At 43.8% G+C, this 16,043-nt stretch overlaps 1 protein-coding gene across 5 annotated transcripts in view; it reads right to left on the bottom strand.

The window, feature by feature from the left end:
- Positions 1-16,043, bottom strand: part of btbd11b (BTB (POZ) domain containing 11b) — a 176,078-nt gene that overhangs the window by 29,905 nt on the left and 130,130 nt on the right. For 4 of the 5 annotated variants that reach the window (XM_059978598.1, XM_059978597.1, XM_059978599.1 and 1 more), the window contains one exon: positions 12,678-12,856. The exons of the other annotated variant lie outside the window; for it this stretch is intronic. In XM_059978598.1, coding sequence (XP_059834581.1) covers positions 12,678-12,856 — 179 coding nt within the window. The remainder of the gene's footprint in view (positions 1-12,677; positions 12,857-16,043) is intronic. 5 annotated transcript variants of the gene reach the window in all.

Raw genomic sequence — 16,043 nt, 5'->3', positions numbered from 1 at the left:
ACAGCGGTGTGGCAGTGGACGTCAGATTAGACGGCAACCTCTAACATCAGGAGGCTCCACACAACCACCAAACTCCGTAGAGAGCGGGTCCTGGAGCTGCAGTATGCAGACGACTGTGTTCTTGTGGCCCACACTCCGGAGGATCTTCAGACTGTCCTTGCTGTGGCGGTGAGAGCGTACAGCACGATGGGTCTGACTGTCAATACCACCAGGACAGAAGTGGTTTGCCAGTGGAGTACCAGTGTCCCACCCACCCTACCTGCCTTCACTGTTGGTGATGAAAAGCTGTCAGTAGTGCCATCTTTCAAATATCTGGGGAGCATTCTCTCTGAGGATAGTGGCATTGACAATGGCATCCAGAGCCTCATTAAACAGGCATCAGCTGCCTTTGGGAGACTTAGGCATGGAGTCTTTCAGAACAGGAGCCTTTGTCCCTCCACAAAGGTCGCTGTATACCAAGCCGTCTGTGTCACCATCCTCCTTTATAGTTGTGAGGCTTGGGTAACCTACAGCCGTCACATCAAGTCCTTGGAGCACTTCCACATAAGCTGCCTTCAGCGCATCCTGGGAGTTACTTGGTGTGAGCGGGTGCCTCACACTGAAATACTTGTAAAGATCAACTACAGAAGTATTGAGGCCATGATCACCCAGCGTCAGCTGCAGTGGCTGGGGCACGTGATAAGGATGCCCCCATGTTAGCTACCCTGCAGAGTGTTATACGGCCAAGCTATATCATGGTTGACACTCAGCTGGAGGGCTATAAGGATCAGATGAAGAATGCTTTCAGGAAGTGCAAGATCTGACCATTGCTGCTGACCGTAACACTTGGCGACAGCTGTGTAGGGACGGGGTTCGTATTCTGGAGATGGAAAGAACAACCAGAAGACACCAGAAGAGAGCCAGGAGACATGTAGCCATGGTTGCCATCACTACCACCATTACCACATATACATGTCCCACCTGCAATATAACTTGTGGGTCCAGGATAGGACTGTATAGTCATCAAAGATCTCTCTGTTAAAGGAGTGGACGTCGTCATTGGATTTCAATGGACAACTGAAGAAGAGTGAGAATGGCTCCAGGGGCAACGTTTTCTGCTCTGTGTGGGATGTGAGGTCTCCAGTCTCCCAGATAAACACATCTGCACCAGGTGCACTGAGTTGCAGCTCCTGAGAGAATGTATTGAGAACTGGAGTTGCAGCTCTCATACAAGATAATGAGGTGGTGATAGACAGGAGCTACAGGGTGGTAGTCACCCCTAGGTTGCAGGAGACAGGTAACTGGGTGACCGTCAGGAGAAGGAAGGGAAATGAACAGCATAGTACAGATGTGGCTGTTTCCCTCAATAGTAAGTTTATAACTTTAGATACTATTGAGGGGGATGACCTAAGGGGGGTGGGGTGGGAGAGCCACAGTGACCAGGTCTCTAACAAGAGACAATAGGTGCAGGAGTAGGCCATTTGGCCCTTCGAGCCAGCACCGCCATTCAATGTGATCATGGCTGATCATCCACAATCAGTACCCTGTTCCTGCCTTCTCCCCATATCCCTTGACTCCGCTATCTTTAAGGGCTCTATCTAACTCTTTCTTGAAAGCATCCAGAGAATTGGCCTCCACTGCCTTCTGAGGCAGAGCATTCCATAGATCCACAACTCTCTGGGTGAAAAAGTTTTTCCTCAACTCTGTTCTAAATGGCCTTCCCCTTATTCTTAAACTGTGGCCTCTGGTTCTGGACTCCCCCAACATCGGGAACATTTTTCCTGCCTCTAGTGTGTCCAATCCCTTAACAATCCCTTAAATTGGAGCGTAGAAGGTTGAGGGGGGATTTGATCGAGGTATTTAAAATTTTGAGAGGGATAGATAAAGTTGATGTGAATAGGCTGTTTCCATTGAGAGTAGGGGAGATTCAAACGAGAGGACATGATTTGAGAGTTAGGGGGCAGAAGTTTAAGGGAAACACGAGGGGGTATTTCTTTACTCAGAGAGTGATACCTGTGTGGAATGAGCTTCCTGTAGAAGTAGTAGAGGCCAGTTCAGTTGTGTCATTTAAGGTAAAATTGGATAGGTATATGGACAGGAAAGGAGTGGAGGGTTATGGGCTGAGTGCGGGTAGGTGGGACTAGGTGAGATTGAGAGTTCGGCATGGACTAGGAGGGCCGAGATGGCCTGTTTCCGTGCTGTGATTGTTATATGGTTATATGTTATATAATCTTATATGTTTCAATCAGATCCCCTCTCATTCTTCTAAATTCCAGTGTATACAAGCCCAGTCGCTCCAATCTTTCAACATATGATAGTCCTGCCATCCCGGGAATTAACCTCATGAACCTATGCTGCATTCCCTCAATAGCAAGAATGTCCTTCCTCAAATTTGGAGACCAAAACTGAACACAATACTCCAGGTGTGGTCTCACCAGGGCCCTGTACAACTGCAGAAGGACCTCTTTGCTCCTATATTCAACTCCCCTTGTTATGAAGGCCAACATGCCATTAGCTTTCTTCACTTCCTGCTGTACCTGCATGCTTACTTTCAGTGACTGATGAACAAGGACACCTAGATCTCGTTGTACTTCCCCTTTTCCTAACTTGACACCATTCAGATAGTAATCTGCCTTCCTGTTCTTGCCACCAAAGTGGCAACATTAAACTGCATCTGTCCACTCACCCAACCTGTCCAAGTCACCCTGCATTCTCCTAACATCCTCCTCATATTTCACACTACTACCCAGCTTTGTGTCATCTGCAAATTTGCTAATGTTACTTTTAATCCCTTCATCTAAATCTAAATTATTCATGTATATTGTAAATAGTTGCAGTCCCAGCACTGAGCCTTGTGGTACCCCACTAGTCACTGCCTGCCATTTTGAAAAAGACCCATTAATCCCTATTCTTTGTTTCCTGTCTGCAAACCAATTTTCTATCCATGTGAATACCCTACCCCCAATACCATGTGCTTCACTAATCTCCTATATGGGACCTTATCAAAGGCTTTCTGAAAGTCCAGGTACACTACATCCACTGGCTCTCCCTTCTCCATTTTCATAGTTACATCCTCAAAAAATTCCAGAAGATTAGTCAAGCATGATTTCCCCTTCGTAAATCCATGCTGACTCGGACCGATCCTGTTACTGCTATCCGAATGTGCCGTTATTTCATCTTTTATAACTGACTCCAGCATCTTCCCCACAACTGATGTCAGGCTAAAATTCCCTATTTTCTCTCTCCCTCCTTTCTTAAAAAGTGGGATAACATTAGCTATCCTCCAATCCTCAGGAACTGATCCTGAATCTATAGAACATTGGAAAATGATTATAATGCTTCCACCATTTCTAGAGCCACCTCCCTAAGTACCCTGGGATGCAGATCATCCGGCCCTGGGGATTGATTGGCCTTCAGTCCCATCAGTCTACCCAACACCATTTTCTGCCTAATGTGAATTTCCTTCAGTTCCTCCGTTACCCAAGGTCCTCTGGCCACTATTACATCTGGGAGATTGTCTGTGTCCTCCCTAGTGAAGACAGATCCAAAGTACCTGTTCAACTTGTCTGCCATTTCCTTGTTCCCCATAATAAATTCACCCATTTCTGTCTTTAAGGGCCCAACTTTGGTCTCAACTAATTTTTTCCTCTTCACATACCTAAAGAAGATTTTACTATCCTCCTTTATATTCTTGGCTAGCTTACCTTCATACCTCATCTTTTCTCCCCGTATTGCCTTTTTAGAAATCTTCTGTTGCTCTTTAAAAGTTTCCCAATCCTCTGGCACTGAGTCTGGTGCTGTAGCTCAGAAGAGCAGAGAGGTGAAGAGGACTGCAGTGGTGATAGGCAGTGGAGGCCAATTCTCTGGATGCTTTCAGGAAGGAGCTAGATAGGTATCTTATGGATAGGGGAATCAAGGGATATGGGGACAAGGCAGGAACTGGGTATTGATAGTAGATGATCAGCCATGATCTCAGAATGGTGGTGCAGGCTCGAAGGGCCGAATGGTCTACTTCTGCACCTATTGTCTATTGTTTATTGTGACTGTGTGGCTGAGAAACTGGTGCAGGGTACTGGGGTTCAGATTTATGGATTATTGGGATCTCTTCAAGGGAAAATATGACCTGTTAACCTGTACAAAAGGGACTTGAACCCAAGGGGGTCCAATATCATGGCACACAGGTTAGCTCGAGTTGTTCATATGGGTTTACACTAATTTCACATGTGCATGGGAACTGGAGTGACAGTGCTGAAGATAAGGTATTTGGTTTACAAACAGAGGCAATATGTAGTGAGACTCCTAGCAAGGAGAGGCTGATGATAGGGCAAAATTGCAGTCAACAGGATGAGTTGCAATGTAAAAGGTAGACAAGATCGAAAAGGGTGAATACAGGACTGAAAGTGTAATATTAAGGAAGATGAACTTGTAGCACAGTTTTAGATTAGCATGACATTGTAGCATCACTGAATCATGGCTGAAAGAAGATTATAGCTAGGAGCTTAATGTCCAAGGATACACAATGCATCGAAAGGACAGGCAGGAAGGCGGCAACAGTGTTGCTCTGTTGGTAAAAAATGAAATCAAATCATTGGAAATATGTAACAGAGGGTCGGAAGGTGTTGAATTGCTGTGGATAGAGCTAAGGATCTACAAGGGTAAAGAGACCCCGAGGGGAGTTGTATACAGACCCCCAAACAGTAGAAAGGATGTGGTCTACAAATTACAATGGGAGATAGAAACTGCATGCCAAAAGGGCAATATTATAATAATCATGGGGGATTTCAATATGCAGGTAGATTGGGAAAATCAGGTTGGCGCTGGAACCCAGGAGGATGAATTTCTAGAATGCCTATGAAATGGCTTTTTAGAGCAGTTCATGGTTGAGCCCACTAGGGAATCAGCTATTCTGGACTAGGTGTTGTGCATAAACTAGAATTGATTAGAGACCTTCCAATAGAAGAAGCCTTAGGGGGAAATGATCATAATATAATTGAATTCACCCTGAAATTTGGAAAAAGAAGCTGAAGTCAGATGTATCAGTACCACAGTGGAGTAGGGGGAATTATGGAGGCACGAGAGAGAAGTTGACCAGAACTGATTGGAAAAGAACACTGGCAGGGATGACGGCAGAGCAGTAATGGCTGGAATTTCTGGAAGCAATTCAGAAGGCACAGGATATATACATCCCAAAGAGGAAGAAGTATCCTAACGGCAAGATGACACAACAGTGGATAAACCATTGACGTCAACCCCAACATAAAAGCCAAAGAGAGGCATAGAGGAAAAATTAGAGGAAAGTTAGAGGATTGGGAAGCTTTCAAATACCAACAGAAGGCAATTAAAGTAGTCATTAAGGTAAAGATGGAACATGAGAATAAGCTAGCCAATAATATTGAAGACAATACCAAAAGTTTCCTCAGACACATGAAGTGTAAGAGGGGCGAGAGTGGATAGTGGGCCATTGGAAAATGATGCTGAAGAGGTAGTAACGGGGACAACGAAATGGCAAAGAAACTTAATAAGTATTTTACATCAGTCTTTTCTGTGGAAGACACTAGCAGTATGGTGGAAATTCCAAATGTCTGGGAGAATGAAGTATGTGAAGTTACCATTACAAGGGAGAAAGTTCTTGGGAAACAAAGGTCTGAAGGTAGATAAGTCACCTGGACCAGAAGGTGTACAACCCAGAGTTTTGAAAGAGATGGCAGAAAAGATTGTGGAGACATTAGTAATGATCTTTCAAGAATCACTAGATTCTGGAATAGTTCTGGAAGACTGGAAAATTGCAAATGTCACTCCGTTTTTCAGGAAGGGAGAGGGGCAGAAGGAAGGAAATTATAGGCCAGTTAGTCTGAAAACAGTGGTTGGGAAGATGTGGGAGATGATTGTTAAGGATGTGGTTTCAGTGTACTCGGATGCACATGACAAAATAGGCCGCAGTCAGCATGGTTTCCTCAGGGAAAATCTTGCCTGACAAATTTGTTGGAATTCTTTGAAGAAATAACAAGCAGGATGGACAAAGGAGAATCTTTGATGTTGTGTACTTGGATTTTCAGAAAACCTTTGAGAAGGTGCCCCATGAGGCTGCTTAACAAACTACGAGCCCATGGTATTACAGGGAGAATTCTACAATGGATAAGGCAGTGGCTGACTGGTAGGAGGTAAAGAGTGGGAATAAAGGGAGCCTTTTCTGGTTGGCTGCCGGTGACTAGTGGTGTTCCTCAGGGGTCTGTGTTGGGACTGATTATTTTAATGTAATATATTAATGATTTGGATGATGTAATTTATAGTTTTGTTGCAAAGTTTGCAGGTGGAGGGGCAGGTAGCTTTGAAGAAATAGAGTGACTACAGAAAGACTTAGGAGAATGGGCAAATAAATGGCAGGTGGAATACAATGACAGGAAGTGTATGGTCATGCAGTTTGGTAGAAGAAATGAAAGGGTTGACTATTTTCTAGATGAAGAGAAAATATAAAAAAAAGGTGCAAAGGGACTTGGGAGCATTTGTGCATGATTCCCTAAAGGTTAATTTGTAGTTTGGGTCCGTGGTGAGGAAGGTAAACACAAAGTTAGCATTCATTTCAAGAGGACTAGGATATAAAAGCAAGGATGTAATGTTATGAATTTGTAATGCACTGGTGAGGCCTCACTTGGAATATTGTAAGCACTTTTAGGCTCCTTATCCGAGAAAGGATGTGCTGAAATTGGAGAGTTTCATGAAAGTGATTTATTGCCATGTGACACGAAAAGCATTTGATGGCTCTGGGCTTGTATTCACCAGAATTCAGAAGAGTGAGGGGTGACCTCATTGAAACCTGGAAAATGGTGAAAGATCTTGATAGAGTGGTTATGGAAAGGATGTTTCCTTTCACAAAGAGAAAATCTGCAGGTGCTGGAAATCCAAACAACACGCACAAAATGCTGGTTGAACTCAGCAGGTCAGGCAGCATCTATGGAAAAAAAGTACAGTTGGCGTTTCAGGCCAAGACCCTTCATCAGGACTCATGAAGGGCCTTGGCCTGAAATGTTGACTGTACTATTTTCCAAAGGCACTGCCTGGCCTGCTGAGGATGTTCCTATGGTGGACCAATCTATGACCAGAGGACACAGCCTCAGAATAGAGGGGCACCCTTTTAGAACAAAAATTATGAGGAATTTCTTTAGACAGAGTGGTGAATCTATGGAATTCTTTGCCATAGGCAGCTGTGGAGACCAAGTCTTTAAGTATATTTAAGGCAGAGATTGATAGATTCTTGATTGGTCAAGATATGAAGGGATACAGGGAGAAGGCAGGAAATTGGAGCTGAGAGGAAAATTGGATCAGCCATGATGAACTGGCAGAGCAGACTCAATGAGACAAATGGCCTTATTCTTTTCCAATATCTTATTGTCTTAAAAGGATTGCAAGGCACAGAATTGGTCCTCTGGAAGACCAGAACAGTAGTAGAGCCAAAACAGATGGAGGAGATCTTCAGTGCATTCCTTGCATTTATATTTACTCAGGAGATGGCTGCAGAGTCTGTAGAAGTGAGGTAAAGCGTCATCTACTTCAACGACCCTGTACAGATTACAGAGGAGGTGTTTGCGACCCTGAGGCAAATCAGGGTGGATAATTCCCCAGGGCCTGACAAAGTGTTCTCTTGGACCCAATGGAAGACAAGTGAAGAAACTGCAGAGATATTTAAAAAGCCCCTTGCGACAGGAGAAGTACCAGAGGATAGGAAGATTTGTTCCATTGTTTAAAAAAGGTTCTAAACAGAAACCAGTAAACTATTGACTGGTGACTCTGACATCAGTTATGGGGAAGTTATTGGAAGGTATTCTAAGGAACAGGATAAATAAGTATTTGTATGGACATGGACCTATTAAGGATAGTCAGCATGGCTTCATGCATAGTAGGTTATACCTATCCACCTGGAAAGTGGATGAAGGCAAGGCAGTGGATGTTGTGGAAATTTCTGTGCACTTGACAAGGTCCCGCATGGGAGGCTGGTCAAGAAGATTCAGTCACTTGGAATTCAGGATGAGGTAGTAATTTGGATTAGACATTTGTTTTGTGGGAGAAGCCAGAGAGTGGTGGTAGAGGGTTGCCTTTCTGACTGGAGGCCTGTGACAAGTGGTGTGCCACAAAGATTGGTATTGGGTCCTTTGTTGTTTGTCCTCTATATCAATAATAACACAGTGAGATAGAGGAGCAGATCAGGCAATTTGACACCTCACATCTGCTCCGCCATTCCATCATGGCTGACCCTTTCAGTCCCGATCTCTTGCATTCACTCCATATCCCTTCATGTCCTAACCAATCAAGCAATCAAGAATCGATGAACCTCTGCCTTAAATATAAACAAAGATTTGGCCTCCACAGTTGCCAGTGCCAACACCAATGAATTTCACAGATTCACCACTCTCTGGCTAAAGAAATTCCTTCTCAACTCTGTTCTAAAAGGATGCCCATCTATTCTGAGGCTGTGTCCTCTGGTTTTTATACTCTCCCACCACAGGAAACATCCTGTCCACATCTAATCTGTCAAGGCCTTTCACCATTCAATACGTTTCAATGTCACCCTCATTCATCTGAGTTCTAGTGACAAGCCATTCAATCCTGGAATAATTTTTGTGAACCCCCTTTGAAACCTCTCCAGCTTCAGTACATCCCTTCTAAGATAAGGGGCCCAAACCTGCTCACAGTACTCCAAGTGAAACCTCACCAGTGCTTTATAAAGTTTCAACATTACATCCTTGCCTTTATATTCTGGTCCTCTTGAAATGAATGTTAACATCGTATTTGCCTTCCTCACGACAGACTCAACCTGCAAATTAACCTTTAGGGAATCCTGCACAAGGACTCCCAAGTCCCTTTGCACCCCAGGTTTTTGTATTTTCCTTCTCAACCCTTTAATTTCTTCTACCAAAGTGCATTATCATACACTTCCCAACACTGTATTCCATTTGCCACTTCTTTGTCCGTTCTCCTAACCTGTCTAAGTCCTTCTGTAGCCTCTGTACTTTCTCAAAGCTACCTGCCCCTCCACCTATCTTCATACTGTCTGCAAACTTTGCAACAAAGCCATCAATTCCATCATCCAAATCATTGATATATAACGCAAAAAGAATTGGTCCCAACACAGACCCCTGTGGAACACCACTAGTAACCGGCAGCCAGCCAGAAAAGGCTCCCTTTACTCCCACTCTTTGCCTCCTGCCAATCAGCCACTACTTTACCCAAGCTGGAATCTTTCCTGTGATACCCTGGGCTCATAGCTTGTTAAGCAGTCTCATGTGTGGCACCTTGTTTCAAGAGGTTTCAGAAGTACATTTAATGTCAGAGAAATGTATATAATATACATGCTGAAATGCTTTTTCTTCGCAAAGACATTCTGAAAATCTAAGCTCTGTTGGGGTCTGTATACAGCTCCCATCAGGGTCTTTTTACCTTTGTAGTTCTTTAGCTCTATCCACAATGATTCAACACCTTCTGACCCTATTTCACCCTTTCTAATAATTTGATTTCATTTTTTTTAAACCAACAGACCAAGCCCCTCTGCCTTCCTACCTATCCTTTTTGATACAATGTGTATCCTTGAACATTAAGCTCCCAGCCATAATCTTTCAGCCATGATTCAGTGATGCCTAAACATCATACCTGCCAATCTGCAACTGTGCTGCGTTCATCGACCTTATTCCGTATACTGCGCACAGTCAGATACATCTTCAGTCCTGTATTCACCCTTTTTGATTTTGTCACACCATGCTCAACCTATTGATTCCTCACTTTGTCTGAGGTCTCACCAACATCTGCCTTCACAACCTCTCCACTAACTGCTAAGGCATTCTAGTTCCCAACCCCCTACAACTCTAATTTAAACCCCATCGTGCAGCGTTAACAAACCCTCCCTCGAGAATATTAGTCTCTGTACAGTTCAGGTGCAAACCGTCCCTTCTGTACAGGTCCCACCTTTCCTGGAAGAGAGCCCAATGATCCAAAAATCTTACGCCTTCCCTCCTACACCAACTCCTTAGCCAAGTATTAAACTGTATGATGCTCCTAGTTCAGGCCTCAGTAGCACATGGCACAGATAGCAATCCTGAGATCATGACTCTGGAGGTTCTGCCCCTTAGCTTAGCACCTAACTCCTTCAACTGCCTTTGCAGAACCTCGTCATTCATCCTACCCATGTCATTGGTACCTACATGGACCATGACTCCTGGCTGTTCACCCTCCCACTTAAGAATGCTGAGGACCCAGTCCCAGACCCTGGCACCAAGGAAGCAACATGTCATTCAGGAACTTCCTGTCTTGTTTCTCTAACTAACAAATCCCCTATCACCACAGTGTGCCTCTTCCCCCCATCTTCCCTTCTGAGTCACAGAGTCAGACTGAGTGCCAGAGACCCGACCACTGTGACTTTCCTCTTTTTGGTCACCCTCCACCAGTATCCTGTTGTTGAGGGAGATGGCCACAGGGGTACCCTGCACTGGCTCCTTCACCCCTTTCCTCTTCCTGACTGTCACTCAGTGTCCAGCGTCCTGCACCTTCAGTGTAACTACCGCTCTTTATGTCCTATCTATCACCCCTGAACCTCCTGAATGATCCAGACTTCATCCAGTTCCAGCTCCAACTCTTTAATGTGGATTGTTAGAAGCTGCAGCTGGATGCACTTCTCTCAGTTGTAGTGGTCAGGGACTCTGGAAGTCTCCCTGCCCTCCCACATGAACCTCCTGAATGATCTAGAGTTCATCCAGTTCCAGCTCCAACTCTTTAATGTGGATTGTTAGAAGCTGCAGCTGGATGCACTTCTCTCAGTTGTAGTGGTCAGGGACTCTGGAAGTCTCCCTGCCCTCCCACATGAACCTCCTGAATGATCTAGAGTTCATCCAGTTCCAGCTCCAACTCTTTAATGTGGATTGTTAGAAGCTGCAGTTGGATGCACTTCTCTCAGTTGTAGTGGTCAGGGACACTGGAAGTCTCCCTGCCCTCACACATGAACCTCCTGAATGATCTAGAGTTCATCTAGTTCCAGCTACAACTCTTTAATGTGGATTGTTAGAAGCTGCAGTTGGATGCACTTCTCTCAGTTGTAGTGGTCAGGGACACTGGAAGTCTCCCTGCCTTCACACATCTCGCAAGAGGAGCTTTGCACTATCCTGCCTGACATCTCTACTGTCCCAGCTGAGCAGATATAAAGAAGGAAAAAAACCTTGCTTTTCTTTACTTTCTCTGAGTGAAGCCTCTCTTCACTAAAACCTCGAAGAGCTAAAGCCTTAAGATCACCACTCCGACTATGTCCACTCAGACAATGGCTTTTGCAACGATGATAATCTGGTTAACTGGATCAGTAAATTTGCGGATGACACCAAGTGTGGGGGTGTAGTGGACAGTGAGGAAGGCTATCATGGCTTGCAGAGGGATCTGGACTGGAAAACTGGGCTGAAAAAGGGTAGATGAAATTTAATGCAGACAAGTGTGAGGGTTTGCATTTCAGTATGAGTAACTAGTATAGCCTTACACAGTGAATTGGAGAGCACTGAGCAGTGTTGTAGAAACAAAGGATCTCAGAATACTGGTGCATAATTAGTTCAAAGTGTTATCACAGGTAGATAGGGTTGTAAAGAAAGCTTTTGTCACATTGGCCTTCATAAATCAATGTATTGAATATAGGACATGGGATGTTATGTTGAAGTTGTATAAGGCGTTGGTCAGGCCTAATTTGGAGTTTTGGGTACAGTTTTGGTCACCAACCTACAGGAAAGATGTAAATAAAATTGAAAGAGTGCAGAAAAAATCTACAAGGATGTTGCTGGGTCTGGAGGATCTGAATTATAAGAAAAGATTGAATAGGTTAGGACTGTATTTTTTAGAACATAGAAGATTGAGGAGAGATTTGATAGAGGTATACAAAATTATGAGGGGTGTAGATATGGTAAATGCAAGCAGGCTTTTCCACTGAGCTTTGATGGGACTACAACCAGAGGTCATAGTTTATGCGTGAAAGGTGAGAAGTTTAAAGGGACTATGAGGAGAACTTTCTTCATTCATACTCATGTGAGTGTGGAACGAGCTGCCAGTGCAAATGAGCATGTGAGTAAAATTTCAATGTTTAAGAGAAGTTTGGATAGGTATTTGGACATTGGGGATATGGAGGGCTGTGGTCCTAGTGCAGGTCGATGGGAGTAGGCAGCTTAAGTTGTTTTGGCATGGACTAAATGGGCTGAAGGGCCTGTTTCTGTGCTGTACTTCTCGATGAGTCTGTGACCACACTACCCCACTGCACTAAACCCCCCGCCCCCATTCCCAGACTATCTGCACAGTTGACCCCCCCCCCACCATAGCAGAGTGTCCACATTAATTGTTTCTGTGCTATCCCACCCTCCTCACCCCAATCAGTGCTAATCATCTAATGGGGTTGGACACTCAAAGGGCAGGCTTGGGCACAATGGGCTGAGTGGCCTCTATCTGATGTAGCAGTCCCCCTTCCACCAATGACCCAGTCTGCCCACGGTTGCTCGACTGTGCCGGATCCTTCCACACCCCTCAGCAGCCTCCCACTATTCCACTCCCACCTACAACACCCTCCTCTCCTCACACACTACACTCCCTCCCCTTCTTCCTGCCTCCTCACCCAAACACGTCCTTTCCTCCTACATCCTCTCCCCGCTCCCTCCTACTCCTTCCCACTGCTTGGCCAGACTCAGCCTCACCTTGCTGGCTTTGAGGATGTTGAAGAGGAGGGGGAGTCCCTGCAGGAGGAGCTCTTCATCTCCCTCCTCCTCCTTGATGCTGCCGAACTCCCTCAACAGGCACTGGATCACCGGCCTCCGACGCTGCAGGAACGCCGTCTCCAGTGACAGGAACCAGGAGTGGAGTCTCCATGGGACCCCTGTGGAACAAAGGCAGCACTCAGGTATGACGGACCACACCCACCCCACCCCACCCTTGCCTCTCTGGCTCAGGGCCCATGCACTGACTGGCACAGATAACCTGTGATCAGTGCAAGGTTAGAGGTCAGTTTATTGCCTGACTCACCAGAGTGCAGAGACCACTCGTTCACAGGAAATTCACAGAACTTCAACACAAAATCCACAGATCACATTGCACTAAATGGAATGTTTGCTCAAATTGTTTCCTTCCTTGTAAAAATTATGTCTGCTCAATGGTTTTCTTGCAACTCCACCAAGGATGAGGGTTGGGCCTGGGGCTAGCAACCACATCCTATGAAAACCCAGCACTATAGAAACACCAAATAATGTTCCGAAGGATCACTGGGAGAGGAAGGATACACCAAGATGGGCCACACCTGGGAAAACTTGAAAGACTGGCCCAGGACAGAGGACAGTGGTGAGCTGCTATTGGTTGTTTATGCTCCGGTAGAGATGATGGGCTTAAGCAAAGCTTTTCTGGTGAATGGTGCTCATCTGATGCCATGTTCCTGTGATGCTGCCGGGAAGTTTATCATCACGCTTCTGCACAGGCGTACTTGTGCAGATGACAATAAACTCAAATTCCTAACACTCCAATCACATTCCACGATCTTCAGGGAAACTTATCAAATATTGAAAGGCCTAGATAAAGTGGATGTGGAGAGGATGTGGGCGAGTCTAGGACCAGAGGGCACAGCCTCAGAACAGATGAGGAGGAATTTCTTTAGCAAGATGGTGATGAATCTGTGAAATTCATTGTCACAGATGGCTGTGAAGGCCAAGCCATTGAGTATATTTAAAGCAGAGGTTGATAGGTTCTTGATTAGTCACGGTGTCAAAGGTTATGGGGAAAAAGCAGGAGAGAGTGATTGAGAGGGATAATAAACCAGCCGTGATGGAATGGCAGAGCAGAATGGCCCAATCCTATTCCTATGTCTTCTGGTCTGACTCTGAGCGAGGGGGACAATCACCACTTGCCTGGATATGTGCAGGTCTAACAAAAATTTCGAAAGTTCGACACAATCCCAGACATAGCAGCCTGTTGAATTGGGTGGCTCTTGGGGTGTCACATAGGCCTTAAAATGGCTGGGTGGGAGTCTCCATTTTGCAGCGAATGGAGTGAGACACATTTTTACCGCAGCTCCACTTTTTTATATCTTACTTTCCACTAATAGATTTGTTTTAAGTTTGAAGGTTCATTATTTCTGTTTAAGGATTTATGACTTAACTACGATGGCAGGAAGTCGATCTGCTATTGAATTGAGAAGCGGCAAGACTTTTCCTGAAATGGAACAAATGGAAAAAACAAAGAAGTTGGAGGAACCTGTTACTTTAGCAGTAATATTCTCTTCAATACAAGATATGAAATTTGAATTTGGTTTGCTTAACACTAAAATTGATAAACTGACGGATGCTAATGGGAAGCTTGAAAAATCCATCTTTACTGTTCAAGAATCTCTGAAGAATTTGGACTTTCAATTCCAGATGCTCAAACAGACTACCCATCAAATTGAGAGGGAACAGGAACTTTTCAGGCAAACTATGAACGAAGAAGAATTGAAGATGTCATCTATGGAAAAGAAAATTAAAGAAGTTACCTTGGAATTATCAAGAACACCGAAAAAAATGACTGACTTAGACAGCAGAGCACGCCGGAGGAACTTATGTATATTGGGTTTGCCTGAAAATACTGAAACTGGTGACCTGTTAAAGTTCTTCTCTGATATGCTGTATTTACTTTTTAGTGAGATTCTTGAAGCGAACCCTGTGCTCGATAGAATGAATAGAATTCCGAGATTTCGGCGTTCATCTGAACTACGTCCACGACCACTCATACTTTGCTTCCATTATTATATAACCAGAGAAGCCATACTCCGAGAGGCTAGAAACAGAAGGAAACTAACCTACAATTCAACTGAAATTCGTATAGCGGAAGATTTTGCTCCTGAGATTTTTGCTGAAAGAAGGAAATACTGGGAAGTAATGATTGAATTGTATAAAAGAAATTGCCGTCCATCATTCCGTTACCCCACTCGTCTGATAATTTTTCCTCCAGACTCTCAGCCACAAAGAATTCTTTCTCCAGATGAAGGGTGGGAGTTTATTAAAAATTTTAAAGTTATGCCAATTGTAACCTGAACAAGTAATTTTGAGCTGGGAGATGTTTATAGATACCTTGAGGGAAGCCTATTCTATGCTTTATGGATGTCCATACAGGACCTGGTTGATTTAATCTTTTTCTTTATTTGTTAATAATTAGTATATATTTATAGTTGCTTTGAAGAAAACCTGTTTTACATTTTATGGATGTCCACACAGGACCTGGTCTGATTTAATTTTTTTTTTGCTTGTCTTAACATTAATATAGCTCTGGGTTTGATATACATATAGTAACTTTTTTTTGTATGACTTGTAAGTACTGTTAAAAAAATCTTCAGTCGTAATATATTATTTGTTTGGATTTATTCTTTTCTGAATACATGATTCATATACTTTAGATTAATTTAAGATGGCCATCGCTAGTTACGTTTTAACTATTGTTAGACATAACATTACAGTATTTGAAATTTGTTCATTTCTTTTATATGTCTGGAATCGGTGGGGTAAACATAATACTTTGTTAATATAGCTGCAAAATGGAGGATGGGGTTAAGGGTTATTAGGTTTAGCTTGTGGCCTGCCTATTGGGTCGCTAATATTTGGGCTTTGGGGGGGTGGGGCTATTAGATTCATATTTTTTTCTCGATTGGGCAGTATTAAGAGGCTACATTTCCTATCAATTATGTCGTCACTTCCGGTCAAGTCAATGCTGGTTTTTACTTCTGGATCTAGTGTGCACTTGTGCAATAGCTTTCTTTATAAAACTTTAAGTTAAATCTTAAACATGGATGCTAATAAAATCAATATAATTTCTTGGAAGTTGAACTGCATGAATCATCCTATTAAGTGTAAAAAGATTTTTAAGAAATTAAAATCACTTCATGCAGATATTATTTTTGCGCAAGAGACTCATGTACAGAGACAAGATGAAGATCGCTTTTTTAAATTTTGGCAGGGTCCTTTATATCATTACTTATCAACAATAAAGTTAGAGGGGTATCTACTTTTGTTAATTCTAAAATACCTGTTGTACACTTTAATACTGTT

The sequence above is a fragment of the Hypanus sabinus genome, chromosome 8 (assembly GCF_030144855.1).
Source record: "Hypanus sabinus isolate sHypSab1 chromosome 8, sHypSab1.hap1, whole genome shotgun sequence".
NCBI classification, from domain to species: domain Eukaryota; kingdom Metazoa; phylum Chordata; class Chondrichthyes; order Myliobatiformes; family Dasyatidae; genus Hypanus; species Hypanus sabinus.
This window is presented reverse-complemented; position numbering and strand designations above follow the sequence as displayed.